At 41.3% G+C, this 17699-nt stretch overlaps 1 protein-coding gene across 2 annotated transcripts in view; it reads right to left on the bottom strand.

Annotated features, from left to right (window-relative positions):
• Positions 1-17699, bottom strand: part of cdh23 (cadherin-related 23) — a 157549-nt gene that overhangs the window by 86256 nt on the left and 53594 nt on the right. For both annotated transcript variants that reach the window (XM_034608223.1, XM_034608225.1), the window contains exons 7-9: positions 5042-5236; positions 4712-4840; positions 1162-1240 (exon numbers count right to left, since the gene is read on the bottom strand). In XM_034608223.1, coding sequence (XP_034464114.1) covers positions 1162-1240; positions 4712-4840; positions 5042-5236 — 403 coding nt within the window. The remainder of the gene's footprint in view (positions 1-1161; positions 1241-4711; positions 4841-5041; positions 5237-17699) is intronic.

Genomic DNA, 17699 nt, shown 5'->3' with positions numbered 1-17699 from the left:
AAAAGAGCCACCTAATGATCATTTGTTGAAAAGAAAAAACAGAAGATAAATGGATCAATTAAGTAAATATAAGGTGAACAAGAGGTTGGTTTTCTGTAACATCTATGTCTACAATAAAGAAACATTCAGTGTCTTTAATAAACACAAACAACTCCAGGCACCCAGATATGAGTAATATTTTGAGTGAAACAATTTCTCCAGTTATGGAGTTATTTGATTGCCAAGGTTATGTCAAGAAGAATGTGTGGCTGCCATGAAGATAAAATATTAGAATCCGATTTAGGGAAACAGGGGACTCACTTTGAAAAAAAATAGCTCCACTGACAAGTGCGCTTTTCTCACTTGATGAAGACATTATTTTGTCATTAAGAGTTTCTGATTTCTTCATCCTACTAACTTACCAAAAGGACTTCCTGCATTTGCATACCATTACAGAGATAAGGCTATGACAAGATATGTACATGTTAGACAAAATCAAACTTTGAGCTCCTTGTCCGTGCACCAAGTTTCATGGAAATCTGCTCATGGGTTTTTGAGATATCCTCCTGACAGACAGACAGGTAAAGTAACTGGCAGGCACAAACATCTCATCCTTGGCAGAGGTAAGAAAACTCGGTTTAGGAGCATTAGAGCAGGATCAGTGCTACAGTCTTATCAGCATCATACAAACTGTAGCTACCTCTCTTCCTCTTTAAAGTTAAACACTCACGTATAATTACACCAACAGGTGATGGATTTTTAGGAAAACACCCAGCATGGTGATAATTATCACTAATATTTTATGATCTTTACCCAGAAAGCCTGTGTGACAGATGCAATAAAACAACCGTACACAAGAATCAACAGAGAATCATGAGATCATCCTCTTCTGCCAGGGATAACATTTGTCACTCTGACAAATTAAAATCCTCTTTCTGATGGCACAAGCCAACTTGTGAACGATAACACAAACTGAAGGCTGACTTCCACACAACTGCACCCAGCAGTGATTAATAACTGCTTACAGGCAAGTCTATTCTCCAATTCTGAGGTGCTGCTCTCTGCTGTTATTGATTGTTGTGCTTGATGAGACTTGTCTATTATTGCTGTGGGATTATGATAAGAAGTGATCGATTCCCCCTCTCTGTGCTGTAGATGTCAGATTGATTATGTGACTCAGACCTGAGATGATGGTGTAGCCGATGCCTCTTGGTCGGCCAAGATCCTGGTCAATGGCTGTTATCTTCCGTACTTCATGTCCCTGCAGAGAGAGAGAGTGAGAGAGACACACACATACTGTATAAGCTGCATGAAGTGTTCACAGTCAAATTTTTAAGCTTTTCCATAGTCAATTTTTAATCTGACTTGTTATCAGTGGCAAGAAACCTAGAATCATATTTTGTATAAATCTAACCTATAGTGTTACATTTGACAGTAAAAATGTTATATCACATTTTAAAGGTGAAAAATATAACATTTACTTCATTATAAATCTGATGATTCTGTATGGTAAGTTTCACATGCATTAATTCAGAATGGAAAACAATACATCTGATTTAACAGGATTTTTATATTAATTGAACACAATGACATTTTCATTGAACAATAAGAAACTGTCTCCCCCCTCTTTCTTTTGTTTTCTCTTCTTTATATTTATGTTATATATCATTTTTGACAAAATGTATGTACATACTGTTTGTTAAAATAATGTTTTTATCTACATTATTTTCTGTGTCGAGCACATATTTGCAATGCTTGGTTATATGCACGTTTGTGAATATAGTTGTAACAAAAAACCTTGTATCATAGTAAACAGCAATTGGCAAATGGAATTATCTGATTCATATTTTGGCCTTTGCAATTTGCATAAAATTATGATTGTGACTGTAACCATAGTTGTTAAAAAAAAGCATTTTGTCCTTTAAGGTTGTAATTAATGAAATCTATAACTTGCAGATGTAATTTCTCAGTCAGATTCATTATCCAGTCAACACCTTTTTTCCCACATAGGAAACCCAGTCAAATTTTTAACATAAGACGACTGGATTTCCATGTCTGAAAGGAAAAAAGGAAACAAAAAAGCATACGGCGTCACAGCAGGCAAATCAAACAGTAAATCTTTCATTATAGAGTGTGTTATTATAATTTCATTGGGGTTTATTTCTCCTTTTATTGTTTCAAAACTCTCCAGCTGTGCCAATGAGTCTCTAACTAGACAAAACCACAGTGTGACAGTTGAGAAAAAAAACATAAAAAGAAAGAGAGAAAGCTATTTGAAAAGTCTTTGATCCACTGAGCTTTCTCAGCCTTCGTGCCTCAATCAGACACGGTGGTGATACTTAAAAACCCCTGTGCTGCAGTGAGAGATGGAGAGACCCTCCATACTTCCGATCCCTCCCCCCCTTTAGCTCTCTCACTCACACCCAAGCGAGGCACCTCCCATTGATCCTGCAAATTGTGTCTGAGGCATCTTTATGCTCCATTTCTGCCAAAGCATCTCCTGTCATTGACCAATTACAGCAGAATCAATTACAAGCCTTTTAGCGAGACTGATTCACACCAATCACAAGCTGCGAGGGAAACACACAGGCACACACACAAACACACACACACACGCTAAAAGATTTCGGGACAGACTAAAAGAGAAATGAGGGACGGCGAAAGCGAATGAGGTGAAGAGCCGATGCTGAAGTAATATGAGCAATATTCTTGAGCTGTCCACACAGCAAGTGGAATATGTTCAATCAAGCGTCACAGATACAATCCTCATCCTGGAAACACACACATGTACACACATATGCCAGCGCATCTCCCCCAAACCCAAGACAACCCGCCTCTCCCCCTCTTCATCCTTCATTTCTAGCTATACAGTGCATTACTCCACAACCCTTTCTCCTTTTTCTCTCTTTCCCCTCATTGATTTGACAGCCAAATTGTGTTTGTCCTAGAAGGAGCTTAAACGTCAGTCCAAGCAGCATGGATTCACAGCAATAACAGCCGCCCTGTGATTTCATCTGAAAATAAATATATATATATATAATGCTTCTACTCCTTTGTCAAAGTTTTCAGTGGATGACGGGTTCATCGGCTGGAGAAAAAGAGAAAGACAGACACAGCGAAACAAACAGGAACTGAGAGAGACAGAGGACGACATAGAGGGTTTTTTATGTGTGAGTGAGTGTGAGTGTGTGTGTGTGTGTGTGTGTGCACACTCACACCTTTGAGAAATGACCTATGACAGTTATCCAAGTTTGATATCCCTCTACATGTAAATGTCATGGGCCTTGAGAACTGTTGACACTCGTTCTGTCACTGTACGCCCTCGGCTTATCACCACCAAACACTGCCTAATGGAGATGACACATGCCTGTTAGAATACTACATGAGGGCATTGGAAGTGTGTGTCTGTACGAGCACAGTGGCACAGCTGCCTTGTATTTCTGTATCTCACTTTTAAGCACTGTAGTTACCCTGTCTGAATCTGTCATAGGGTCAAAGGGGCTTAGTAACACATTTTGGTTACATGCCTGTTAGGACCTCGTCTTACATATAATTGGATTATACACTGCCCCCTAGGGTTAGAGGCAAGAGCTACAGCACTCCGGGGCAGTATTGCTGAGGCTTAACACTGCTTAGTTGCTGCAAGAAACCAATATCATCCGTTTGATGCAGCATAATGGCGCTCCTTTTAACCCTCTCCTCTTGATTCTTTGTCTAACTTTGCACGTTGCCTCTTCCTCTCTCTTGTTGCCTTCACTTATTTCACTCCAACATCTCTTTTTACCTCCTCAGCACCACCACAACTACCTCCTCTCCCCCCCTACTGTGACCTTCCTGGTGACAGTTGATGAATCAGAGAGTCAGAGAGACACCGAGCGTCGACTCCGTCATGCCCCGTTAATATGCATGCAAATGTAGCACTTGACATTTCTACTATGGCGCGTGCAGGCCGGGGAACGAGGGATGTGCGGTGTGTTTGAGTTTGAAAGGGGTGGAGGTGGAAAGGGGGAGGTGTGGGGGCCGGCGGAGGGAGAACAGAAGTAAGGATGTACAGTAGCATGCACCTTTGTGTAATTCCCTAAAGGTAAACATCAATAGCTAAACTATTAGCCACCTGAGAGCTGAGTTTAGAGGACGGTATTAAACACCTATTACAAACCTACTTGCAATAACGACATAGTAGGGCCATGTTTTGACCCCACTGCTTAGTACTTCATTCGATACATGGACTTCATTCTTCACACACACTCAGCAGTATGAGCACATGAGGGAGTGTGGTGAGATAAATCCTACAGCCCCGCTGACCTTTGCTAGAGGCCTCACATCCCAGAAGCAAGGTGTAAATCTCCCACAGTAATTACAGTCTCAAACACCTGCAGTCCTGTATGGCGGGGCCCTGAGGGCTGACTTGGGGGAGTGTGTGTGAGTTCCTTGGGGGTGGGGAGACTAAGGAGGGACGATGAAAGGTGAGACATCCAACCCTCCTAATAACTCAGACCTCCTCCTTTCACCATATTTCTCTCGCACCTGCTCCAAACACCGTCTGAATAATCACTGAGAGGATGACCGCAGGACAATAGGAGCCGGATATTTGCAATGAGGAGAAATATAAGAGAAACATGTTGGCAGCAGAGAAGGATGTGTAAGAGAGAAATGTACAGATTACAGGGAGTCGTATAAAAGCTGCATGGAGTGGACATAAGATATAACAGTGTAGCATCAAAATACTGACCAGGGGAACGTCCTCTTCTATGTTGGTGCTGTAGGGCAGATTAGTGAAAATGGGGTCCATGTCCTGGACATCGGTGATGGTGATGGCCAAGTTTGCAAGCCGGGACAGAGGTCGCGTTTTATCTTGATCCTGATAGAAACATACAAAGGTCAGTAATTCCCACATCCCCATGTGGAGCTGTGGTGCATTTGGATGAGGGTGCGGATTGATTATTGTAAACACACATGCAGCATGCTCTCTTCACTGAGAGGTGCAGGTACACAGAGAGGCCAGGTGTTCTGCTATGTAGCGCTAATGTACACAGAAAGCTTGTGTTATGCGTGTACTGACCGTGGCATTGACAGTGAGCTGAAAGGCGGAGGTCGCTTCGTAGTCCAGAGGTCGGATGACGGTGACGATGCCTCGGGCCCCGTCAATTGCAAAGAAAGGAGAAGGCGGCTGGAAGGAGAAGAGAACACTGCCCCCTGTGCCCTGGTCTGGATCTGTGGCGTTCACCATAAACACTGATTTGCCCACGGGTGTGTTCTGAAAGACAAATTCAAAAAGAAAAAAACACAATCAATGGGATTGAGATCACCAAACAGCAAGGTAGACATGATCCAAGCACATGACCTGATTTACACTCTGGTAGACTTTTTTCATTATTACACTCAAAAAGGTTCAGGATGAATATTAATATACTAAAGTAGAGACTGAACTTTTGACCTCTGTGTGGTTTACACAGAAGCCTTATGAAATAAAGAGACACAGAGGACTGTATAATTTAATCATATTTTTTGGAACACAGTGTCCAAGTTGCGACTGTGTATATTCATCCACATGACTGCAACTAAGAAGAGATTATAGGTTCATTTGGAGAAATAAAAGCAATAGCAATGATTAAGATGAAGGCTTTGATCACTCATCATTGGTTACTGGCCAGAAAATATCTGTCACACCTTGTTGTTCATTTAAATATAAGCATTGCCTTTATGTGTTATGCCCTAAAATTGCCTTGGGTGTCTAAAAGCTAAGCAGTAAGAAATATCAACTGGGCAGAGCACTGTTTGTCGTGGTCAATGTAGAAATCTGGCAAGGGGAAAAAAGAGAATGCCAAAAAAAGAAAGTGAGCACATTACAGAGCAGCAGTGGAGGAACATCTTCATTAATTGGAATTTTATCTTAAAAACACACACACACACACACACACACACACACACACACACACACACACACACACACACACACAGCCTAAAGATAGGACGTGGTAAACATCCAGGTATATCGCTGGAAAGAAACACCTGCACACAGACACTCACCTGTGTGCACACAACACACAGTGTGTGTTTTTGTTAACTGCAGGGGGGAGTGTGACCACATGGGGAAGTGAGGGTGCTGAACTGAGCTGAGTCCTGAGCCAAAGCTAAAGTGACACAGTAAGAGAGCAGTTGACCCCACAGTCTGTCTGCACTGTTATAAAGTGAGTGTGGAGGTGCATTTGCATGTGTATGTGTGTGTTTGTCTCTGTGTACATACTAGTTGTGGTATTGTCATGTCTAGTTGTAGTTTACCCTCATGGTTGAATGCACTTACTGTAAGTCGCTTTGGATAAAAGCATCAGCTAAATGAAATGTAATTTAATGTAATGTAATGTAATGTAGTTATGTCAGACACTGTTAAACTGTGTGTGTGTGTCTGTCTGTACACGTTTCTTTTGTTTAGACAGCACAGACATGTGTGATGCGTCTTTCTGTGTGTATGTATTGCTAATTTATTTCGCAAACAAAATGTGTGTGTCTGTTGTAGGTCATTTTGGGGACATCAGACTACTTAATTGTGGGTGGTGTGTGGAGTTGGGGATAAAAGAAGTGTCTTCAATTGGTAATTATGCTCAGGGTCAGGATAAGTCTTCGGGAAATGAATGTCCATGTTCCATGTGTGTGTCTAAGAGGTGCTGACTCACTGTCTTTCTGTCGAGGAGATGAGGTCGTCACCCAGGTAACACAACAGCGTAAGAGCAAGGTAAGGCTAACTGCCTCCGTCTATATGACTCTTCATTACAGCTGCCACACATTCAAAACACTCCCCTCATTTTCCCTGCTTCTGACATTCACTCCCTTGATCCCCCTCCCATTGGTCTCTATGCATGCATGAGCGGTGCTATAAACTGGTCTGTCTAACCGGATTAAGCTAGATTGCCACATGAGAATTGAGGGACAGAAAGAGGAGAGAGATCCAAGTAGAGAGCTGCAGGGGCAGAGGAAGAGAGCAACAGATGCCAGGGAGAGCAACAGATATCACAGGGTTCAGTTTCTCAACCCTGTAGTTGGAGCTCCCACTGTGTGGTGTGATGCCAACAGGGTTGCACTTAATTTCTGATATTTAGATGTATAGTCTAATCTTTGTGAGTTAAGTAGACATGTGAGTATAAGAACCATCTTTTGGTCAAAGTAAAACATCTTGTAGAGGGAGAAAAATAAGTAAAATATAAACTAAACTTAAGCTACATCCATACATACAATTTTGTATTTCTATGGATACACCTGGCTTCCACACTACTCTGCAGTTTTGGAGCTGCTAAAACAGAGAAGTTTGGAAATACTGCTGGCCCCGTTTTAGTTTGAAAACTCCAGGGCTGTGTTTAATTCTGGACGGGCAGACACAGACATATATGGAAACTATGATGTAGACACAACAGCTTGCTGATGGGCATTTTCGGTTATGACGTAACCTTTGCTTATTCGTCAGGCCCCATCACATGCTGGAAGAAAAGAACTGGCAGTAGCCTTGGCTACCAGTGTGGAACGTAACACGGATAATCATTAACAGGCATTGCTGAAAATATTGTCTTTACTAACAGCTGTTGTGCAGTTAAACTACATTTTGGAATGATACAGCTGCTTTTATGTTTATAGGATATGAGCTCTTATTCGAACAATCTGCTACAATTCTGCAACTAACAACCAAATGCTTCTTGTGTACACTATCACACACATGCCGAGTGTACGTGAGCGGTTACTATATATGTTTTTAGGTGTGTAAGTATGGATGGGGATTAAAACTGATACATAACCAAATAAAACTCAGCACAAAATGAATGTATACAAACAGCAACATTTGTTGTAATTTCTTCTCTTTCTTTGGGCTTCAAATCTCTGCGTTGAATTACTTGATTCTTTGTAGGGACGCATATAGTGTTAATGTGATTTTTTGAGCAACATGCCTCATATCTTATTGCCCAATGTTATGTTGTATAAAGGAAAATATCTAATATAAATTGCAAACCAAAATCTGAGTGGTAATCATAAAAAATCCTTGCTTTGTGTGTGTGTATGTGGCACTGGAGTCTGCTACATCAACTTTCTTTGGTTGTCAAGGAGGCAGCCAATATTTGAGCATTAGGTAAGTGTGTGTGTTCGTGTACCTCTCTATGGAAAGGGAGGGTGACGGAGGATGAGATGTGGATGTGTGGATAAAGTCTGTGAGATGACGTATCAAATTTCCCCCCTAAAGCATGTCAGTATCTATCTCTCTGCACAGTAGCCTGGGAAACAATGATTCATTAACGCCGCCCAGTGTCAAACGCCACAAGGTTTGGTAAATAACGTCACACGCTCTAATTCCAGTACATAAACACACGCATGCAAACAGATTTGAGTGTGCCACACTGTTCAAAGCAGCTCAACAGTTCAAAGCTTTGCCGGATGACCAACTCTCTGCAGCACATGTCAATGTGCCAGTGTGGTTCTTCAGAGGTTAGCAGGCTCGGCTGTGTGCAGCTGAACATCATCTTTGAGCTGCAATTACACTCTGGAGGCTCTTAAGGAATTACAACATCACCATTTTCCGTTCAACTTATTTATTCTTGTTTTCTTATTTTCCATTTATACCCCCCCTTGAAGGCTCTGAAGGTCAGGCTGCTCTATTTGCTACATTTTAATACTAAGAGAAAACCCTCAAGAAACCTATTCAAACAGTTGCCTTGGATCATCAGATCCTCATGGTGAATTCCTCTGCATTTCAGCAGTTCACCACCATAGAGAGAACTGCAGCCCGTCCGATAATCTGCTCATTGCAGCTCACTGTGGGGCTCATCAGAGAGCACAGAGCCACCAGACTTATAGTCTTCTGCTTGGCCTTTTCTGCCGTTCTCAATAGCCTCACCATCAGGCCATTGATTGGACCTGTGTGATGCCAATTATAAGTCATTGTGGGTGGCGAGGCGCAAAATGCTAGACAGTGAGTCTCTGTTTTTAATAGCCTATAAGACTGTCCAATCACCTCTCCATAAACCAGCAATGCAATAAACAACGCCCAGCAAGGACTGACCAGACCAGCGGCTGCTTGACTGGATACTCCAGGATGCTTGTTGAGATGCACTGTGCATGTCACTACTGATTCCGTCTCAAGTGCAAAAGCCAGTTGGTAAGTCACTGCTCATATTCCTGCATATGTGCCCTGAGTAGGGTTTGGTAGCTTTTGAATAAATGGGGCTATTTCCATTGGGAAGCAGAATGTTAAGTAGTGAGATGGTTGGAGAGGGATGAAGAGAGTTTCCTGCTGCGTCTTATCTGAAGTGCACTGCAGGAATCGCCCTCTTCTCTCTCTGAGAGCAGCTTCTTATGGAACGAGAGGAGTGACATACTCTACACAGAGAGAGAGAGAGAGAGAGAGAGAGAGAGAGAGAGAGAGAGAGAGAGAGAGAAGAGATAGATAAAGGAAGAGCATACTGTGTTTTTGACTTCACATCCCATTATGTGTTATAAGCATTTTTTGAGATTTAATTCAAATCTTTCAATCAGTGATAACTTATCATTTAACACACATTGTGCAAACTTTACATCCCATACAATTAAAAAAATATACATGTTTCACTATTTTGAACAAGAATTGGCTATTACACTGTCAGTTGATGTTTTTAGTCCTCTTTTATTTGATTACTATCAAAATATGGCCAGAATAATCGGCACACATCAGCATATCCAAAGTTCACATCAAGAAAAACCTGAAAGACTAGGGGCCCCCGCACCTCGCTGAGCATTTCAATCTGTCCTGTCCAGTGTACTAATGCCATGCCAAGCACACACTTTCTGAAGTGTGATCAGAAAGAATACACTACTACAGAGATTTTTGAAAATCATGGCTTATCTTAATCACTTCACACCAAACAAACAAGTCTCCTTTAAATGCCACCATATTTATGCAGTGAAGGGGGAAATAAAATGGCATCTGTTGGCATCATGTAATGTTTAACTCAGTCCACAATTGGCTGTTTTACATGGGAAATTATTGCTGACCATGTGGTTAAGTGGTTGCTATCTTCACATTGTGACAATCATGATCTGGAGGAGGCTGAAGGAACGAGATCATTTTTAGTTGATCCATGATATTTCATGAGTCTATATAAATTATTTTAATTGCGTCAGTATCTAATGTGCTGTTGATTTGCAGTAGTGAAGTTAGAATTCTGTGCCACTGTGTTTTGCGCTGTAGATGTCCAACATAGAATATCGTTGAGGCAGAGATGCTTGGAAGAGTGAAACACATTCCCGACTTTCCCAGGAGCAGAGTGGGCATCGTTGTGAACAAGTCAAGAAACACCATGATTCTTCAAAGAGCTGGCCCTTCAGCCAAACTCAGTAAATGTGCAAGAGAGGCATCAGTCCGGCAAGTGACCAACAACCCAGCGGCCACTGCAGCAGACCATCTGACCTTCTCTGCAGAGATGGTAGAGCTCCTCAGAGGGATGGTACCTCTGCAGCATAGAAAACCACTGGAGACAACTGCAGACCGATAATACACTGAGTCCGATGTGACAGAGCTTGATGTATTATTAAAAGGGAAACTGAAGGGATGTCAAGGAAAGCCAACAAATCGCTGTCAATGCTTGTTTTAATTACACGAGTAAGTGATAAATAAAAGGTCTGAACACCAACAGTATCTCCTACAGATGATACATCTGTTCATCACTTCATCATCATAGACATTTGCAATGAATGTTGCTATAATGAGTGTATGAATTCTTGAGTTATGAGCAACATTGTGTTTATGACATCACAGTGTCCTTGACCTTTGACCACCAAATTGAAGAAATTCCCACACAGCATCCCTAAGATATCACGTTTACAAGAGTAGCTGATACTGACACACAACCCGTGACACACAATGCCTCCAGCATTGGCTGTAGAGGCATAGAATGGAGAGTCCAATTACTTTCCAAACCCTCTGCAGGCACAAAAAGAACAAAAATGTCAGAAATGAGAGAGGGAATTACTTAATACAATTTGCAATGTGAATGAGAAAAACAAAGACAGCGAGAAGACAGACAGTGAAGGGAAGAGAAAGATGGTGAGAGCACAGTTGTGAGCGCATGTAATATTCTGTCACTAACAGCCATGACACATCTCTAATAAAGAGGGGACTCCCAATGTGCTTTTAACTCTGCCTACGGTCTATAAGTTTGGTTTTAAGCAGCTGTCTTTATTGACTGGGTCCAAGGGAGCAATCGTGTCCTTTTCTCCTGCGAGTCAAATTTCAGGTTCAACATAACAAGGAGACTTCTGGGGCTCTGGACCATCGAGGCTGGCCAGACCTCAGGACGACACGGCCATGCTTCTGTCTGGGACCAGGAGGCATGACGGGAGACAGAGTCCAGTGAGTGCTGGAGCACAAAGTGTAATGGATTCCAGTGGTTAAGCGTCAAATCTGACCTCTGGAGAGATCTCTCTATATTGCCATTGAGAAGACCCTCGTGATGCTGCCTCTGCTAGTTTACGCTGAACCAAACAAGCTGGCATATTGCCATCTCTGTGTGTGAAGAAGCCATTTGTGGTCTAATTCACTCAGGCTGCAGTGTGACAGCAAATTATAATCTCCAGGTGCACAAGCTAAAAGCCCCAAATTAGTGCATGATCTGTTGAAAAAAATGCAAATCACCCAAACACATCTCTAACAATGGGGAAGTAAGTACACTGCGATTGAAAGCAAAGTGAGAGAAGACAGCGAGATATAAAAATAGAAAGTTGTTGCATTCTACATAATGTTTTTTCTTAAAAAGAGCAGCCATTATCAGCCCAATGTGAAAGATAAAGGGGTAACAAGGAGATTATGAACCTCTTGCACTGGCAGCATGACGCTCATTTAAAAGCAGACTACAGAGGTAATACCTGCACTTTTCCTCATCTCTGAGGAAATGTAGATTGGTCTCCAACAACAATGGAATTTATGCCATAATGTACTTTTTGACAGGCATGGAGGATAAACACTTTTCCATTATAGCGGATTAGTATTTTTCTATTCATCTGCTAAGTGCATATAATGGATGGATGCATTCACCACCATTTTTTGACAATCAAACTCTGACTAAGTTTATTCATCAGCCAAAAGAATGAAATTAAACAGCAATACGATTCTGTATCCATGCCAGCATTGATTTTGTGCTCAGAAATGATGTATTCAACCACAGATATTCTAGTTATATGATCTACATTGCTGCTCTGCTTAAGAGTGCCATAATGGACGTGTGTGTGAAATTTGAAGATTACTTGACAAAAATTGCAAATGCAAAAATTTTATTTGGCAAAAACAAAACACTAAGCAGAGTCGACTTATCCCAAATCCCACCCACAGATATGCAGACGCAAAGGCTGAAAGAGCCACATTGGGCTCCAACAACTTCTGTTAAACTGGTCTTTGGTTGTTAGAATGCTCAGAGTTGAGCACCTACGTTTGTGTTTATGTGACAGGGATTGTTGTAAAAGTAGCTCAACTGAATAACACAGTCCCACAAGATTTCAATCAGTAAACCAGAATGGCATTATCTGACATTACTTTGAGGCATACACCATAATTGATAACAATTCTGTGGAAAGGGTTTTCCTATAATTTTTTCACTATAAGAATTGAGTTTGGAAAATATCTGCTGAAAATTAATTAATTGAAAAGACAAAAGCTTAAGAACTTTAGATGATGACATAAAAAAGAAAAGATGTATTGTTCAATTGATCAAATAATTGATGGTCGCCTGATGAACTGACCCACTAACTGAAATCACTTAGGCGAATCTTGTAGGTACATTCAGCCCTGTCGCTGTTGATTTAGAAATAAAAGTCAAAAATCTCCGCTAAGCTATTTTTGCAATTTGAACTCCAATTTACTTTTTGTCCCACCAGGTAAAGCCCACAGACTTTTGAGTAAAGTGTTCTGCTCTTATTTTGTCAGAAATGTTTAAGATGTGGTGATTTACAGGGGCAGTGCGGGGGCTCAGGCCCCCCTGCAGCTCACAGCTCCAGAGGCCCAGCTGTTCACTACAATAGAGCCATGATTACACCTACACTGCTCGCAAGGTTCTCAGTTCCTCCCCGGCTGTCTGCTCTCCGCTTCCAACCCAGCAGGTATGTGATTGTACCAGCTCCGCTCACACTCTCACTTCCTGCCTCTCACAGCCTCTGTCCCTCCATCACTGCTTCCTACATGTGGAGCCTTGTCATACTGCCACTAGTATTATTATTCTAACCTGGTCTATAAGTGAGGGAATGTATGAAGAGAAAGTGAATGAAGTACTTGAGTGGGAAGTGAGGGAGGAGACAAATGTTGACTAAAGAAGCTTTCAGCAATCATTGCAAGTCAAAATAATTCCATTTAGCCAGAAAAGAACCAGTATTTTACTTTTTTTCCCAGTAATATGTGAAAACAAAGGTAAAAAAGAATGCAAAGAGATGAAAACTGCACATGACCTCACCATGATGATCATATCATGAAGGTGAAACTGTGTATAGTAGGGAATCTGAAATTCATTATGTCATTACTAAAACAAATAGTTTCAACGTAGCCAAAAAAATACTTTGTATACAGCAAGTCATATTGAATTAACATAAATTAACTTTATTATCTTTATTATCATGCAGCATTTTGCCAGCAGCAGCAGTGTGAGGCAGCGACAAATATAGCAGGGATCAGTGAGGAGACGGTCATATTTAAATGGTCCGCCGTGAGAATGCTTGTGATTGGTTTGTGACTGAATGGACTACAATCAGTTGGCTGTCAGCTGATTACAGCTAGGGCGTACAACTTCCTTGTCCTGCATGAACTAACTCAAAGCTTCATGAGGTGCAGGACACTCAAAGGGGCATAAATGACTTGAATTTGAATTGCAGCGTGTCTATGGCTATTACTACTCTGGGAGCAGATTTGATCGAGACCTTTCTTTAAGGTGTTCATTCCGCATTCGGATTAACAACCTCACTGCATGTTATTAAGTACCACAGTGTGAAGAGACTACAACATGAGGGAATCTAAGTGAGACAATGAGGAATCCTAAGCTTTTAAACCTTGAAATGTCCATCTGCCTCCTTTTGTAAAAACCTTGGCTTAACCAGTTCTGTGTTCTAATGTGTCACTTTCAATGCTTAATTGCTGTTTAAAGACACAGTCCTTAAAATAAGGGTCTAATCAGCCATGTGCACCCACTGTATGCCTAGACAACAGTTTGACCTTAGGGCAAGAAAGACTTTAACATAACTGTTACCCAGTGCCAGTGGTTTAGAGGTTTATATGGGGTTCACTGAAACCACAATCATAACATGAGTAAAAAATAACTTGAATTACCTATATACCCCAGGATCATCTGGATCCATCAACATACAGTATATATTCTTAAAATATATACAGCTACACAATTACCTGGTGGATATGTAACACAGCCTCTCTAGTGTAAAATGGGTGATGATTTAACAGTGTGCAGCTTTGGGAGAGATGCTGAGGCAGGTGAATCATGAGAACGCTTAAATTAATCATAGAGGTGACACACAAAGCCATATTTCACATTTGAAATTAGCTTATCAATAATTCACTGCTATTGAAACAAGACTAAGTGTCCTTCATCTGCAAGGCCCCAGCAGTAAATGGGGGAAATTATACAAAAATGATTTATACTGTGCTGAAAAGTCAGAGTGTGGTTTAGCCTAAATAAACAGTGTGTGTGCGGAATCTGTCGTTTTGGTTGTGCACTGAGAGTGCACTGTGTGAGGACAGGGGCTTCAGGACATGCTAGATATAGCCAGATGTTGTGTCAAACACACCTGACACTATAGGAACAGTGGCTGTAGAGGGCTGCAGTCATCTTGTATGTACCTGTGATATTGCAGTGGGGCTGAGGAACAGGTATGAAACCTACCTCATAAAGCCCTTCAATCTGAGCAGCCCCAGTGGTAAAGCCTAGGTGGCTGATGCCATCATTGCAAACCTGATTGTTGAGTGGTATCTTGAGCTCAGTTTGAGCCAAGAGACAGGCTGCCTGAGTGACAACATGCAATCTGTTGATAGGCACGCTTATCAGTCGTTTAACTCCAATTGCAGGAATGATGCATTATTGGAAGAGAGATTGCGGTTAGGGAGCTTTGCTGTGAAACTAAGGGGTGGCAGGTGTGAAAGCATCCACTGTGCTTGGTTCACAACTCACTGACATTCCAGTGATTAGCCAGTTGTGAGAGATTTTCATTAAAAGGTGGAAATAAAACTTATAAAATAATATTTAGTTAAACAACTAGAAAACATGAAGGTGTAAAAACCCCTATTGACTGCAAATGGAGGTGAAACTTTAAACCAGACAATAGAAAATAACGCTCCAATTTATAAGTATGGGATAATCAGAGAAATCTTGCATCGAGCCCATGCTTGACTTAGTATACTCTCTTCCAACATTACAAAGTCTACCCTAAAACGTAGTGCAATTTGAAATGAGCAAGGTTTATGGAAAGGAGTGACGTCATGCAACATTTGTTGATCAGTCCAGTCACTGTGCCAATGAAGGACAAAGCTCAAAACTGCTTCCTCATTATCGTCTGAATACCTAGACTCCATTTAAACCTGATATTAAAATGTCTTTCTAGAAAAGATTTCAACTTGGTTAAACTGTTATGTGTTCTTAGTGTCCACGATGATATTTGATTCAGATCTGCTGGTATGGTTTGGTTAGTGCCGATGCGACATTATAGTGTTTGCATGTTTTTCGATTGATCTCGTCCTCACTCCATCCATCGGTATCTTTAATAATGTGATGAATGAGGGGAGGGCTGCTTCCAGTGTTTACTGGCCAATGGCATCTAGCTGGAGCTACCTCACTTTTTGAAACTGGTGTGAAAAAAATGTATATTTCCACCTAGTTGTTTTACATTGATTGACAATTTAAATTCCTTTACACTTGTGTTCATTGTGGTCACAATCCATCGGTGACCACATGCAGTGTTGGTTTGTCTGATCAGATCAATCTGTCTTCAATTCAATCTTTTAAGATGCACTTACAGCCGTAGTGTCATCACACACTGCCAGAATGCAATCCAGTCACCCAAAATGCATTTTAATGTCCGGTGTAAATGGAGTAAATGTTTCATGACACCCAAGTGCACGGCATTTGTTCAACACCTGCACAACCTGTCTATAGTTTAATAAGTTAACTGTTTATCTATCAAAGCATCATTTCATTATCTACAATGCTCTATTATGAATAGCTAGGCAAACAGTGGAGTTAAGGTTTATTCTTTACACCATACAGTTCCCTTTTCTGTCTAACTTGGGACAAAGAAAATCTGGTAAATACAATTTGGTCAACATGTCATTTCTTGAGCTGGCAAATATTCCCTTTGACTGTGTTTTTTTTCTGTACAACTCTGGGCTATTATTGCATTTCTGTATCTCTGTCCCAGACAGCATCAATCACAAAAAGCCACCTGGCTCTCCAAATCACTGTTTCTTTCTTTTCTTATTCCCTCCAAGACCCGAGGATTTCTGTGCTGTTGGCACCAAAACAGGGGGAAGTGTGAGAGGAGCTGATGTTTAACGATGTGAAAGAGTTACGCCCACTCTTTAAAAAGACTAATAGAAATGTCTCTACAAATGACAGGACACGAGAGCAGGTTGAGCTATCAGTATTTCCAATCTGATGCAAGTCTGTGTTTTTTATCCTGTAACTTTAGCACTTTATTGGATTGATCTTGCCAAAAAATCAATGCATCTTCTGACTGGATTGACAATACTGTTTGTATGCTCTTCTCTCACATGGCTACCATTCATTTAGCCATTACAGTAGAAGCCTTTTCCTGCCAATTCATTTGACCTCCTGTCCCCAACGAATTTCTGTTAAACTGGTCATAATAGACATAATACAACACGTATGGAGAAAGTCTTTGTGTGCTACACAGAAAGTGATGGCAAAAATGTGTCACATTATAACCTCTTTTCATTCCATCTTGCTCTTGCACTGCTTTCCTCTCTGTCCACTCTGTGACCTGGCTGAGCGATGGGTGATTTTCTGGAGAAGCACTCAGCCAACAAAATGATCACACCAACAGACAGAGAGGAGCCACTTTTTTAAAAATGTGTGCGTTTGTGTGTTTGAGTGCATGTATTCATTTTGTGATGCTTTCTGTATTTTTCAAAGGTCCTTTGGATTGGGACTTTTGTCAAGCGTAACTCGTTTGTCTAGCACTCTTTTACTGGCCCTAAGACATGGCATTTGGGTTAATACATTTGAAACTACATAGGTTACAGGATCTAGATAATGGTAACGTTGGAGGTGGTAGTGATGGTTAATACAAGGGGAGAGGAAATCAATATAGCCAATGAGGGGTCCCCTTGAGGACAGGATATGTGTTTGTGTGTCAGTGCGTATGGACAGGGTCTTTTATCTGCAGAGAAAAGAAACAAATAACGTCTTTATCTTCTGATCAGTCTTCTTCCCCAACTGACTAAACTTAGCCTCCCTGTCAGAGCTCATGGCTGAGTGGCTCCAAAGAGCCACGGCTGTTTGTTTAAATGTAAAGGTAGTCAGGCCGAGCACGCTGCAGGGATCCACAGAGACAGATAGAGGCAGATGGGCTGATCCCACGGGAGGGGTACAAGGACAGGCCACATCAGCAAGACCTGCACCCTCTTTCTACATGTTATGGGATGTTTTCCCCCTCAGTTGAGAATAGTCCAAGTTTAAGAGATTTTTATTTTAGCCTTTTTTTTT

The sequence above is a fragment of the Hippoglossus hippoglossus genome, chromosome 15, assembly GCF_009819705.1.
Source record: "Hippoglossus hippoglossus isolate fHipHip1 chromosome 15, fHipHip1.pri, whole genome shotgun sequence".
Taxonomy (NCBI): Eukaryota; Metazoa; Chordata; class Actinopteri; order Pleuronectiformes; family Pleuronectidae; genus Hippoglossus; species Hippoglossus hippoglossus.
The sequence above is the reverse complement of the archived record's forward strand: the minus strand, read 5'-3'. Positions and strand labels throughout refer to the sequence as shown.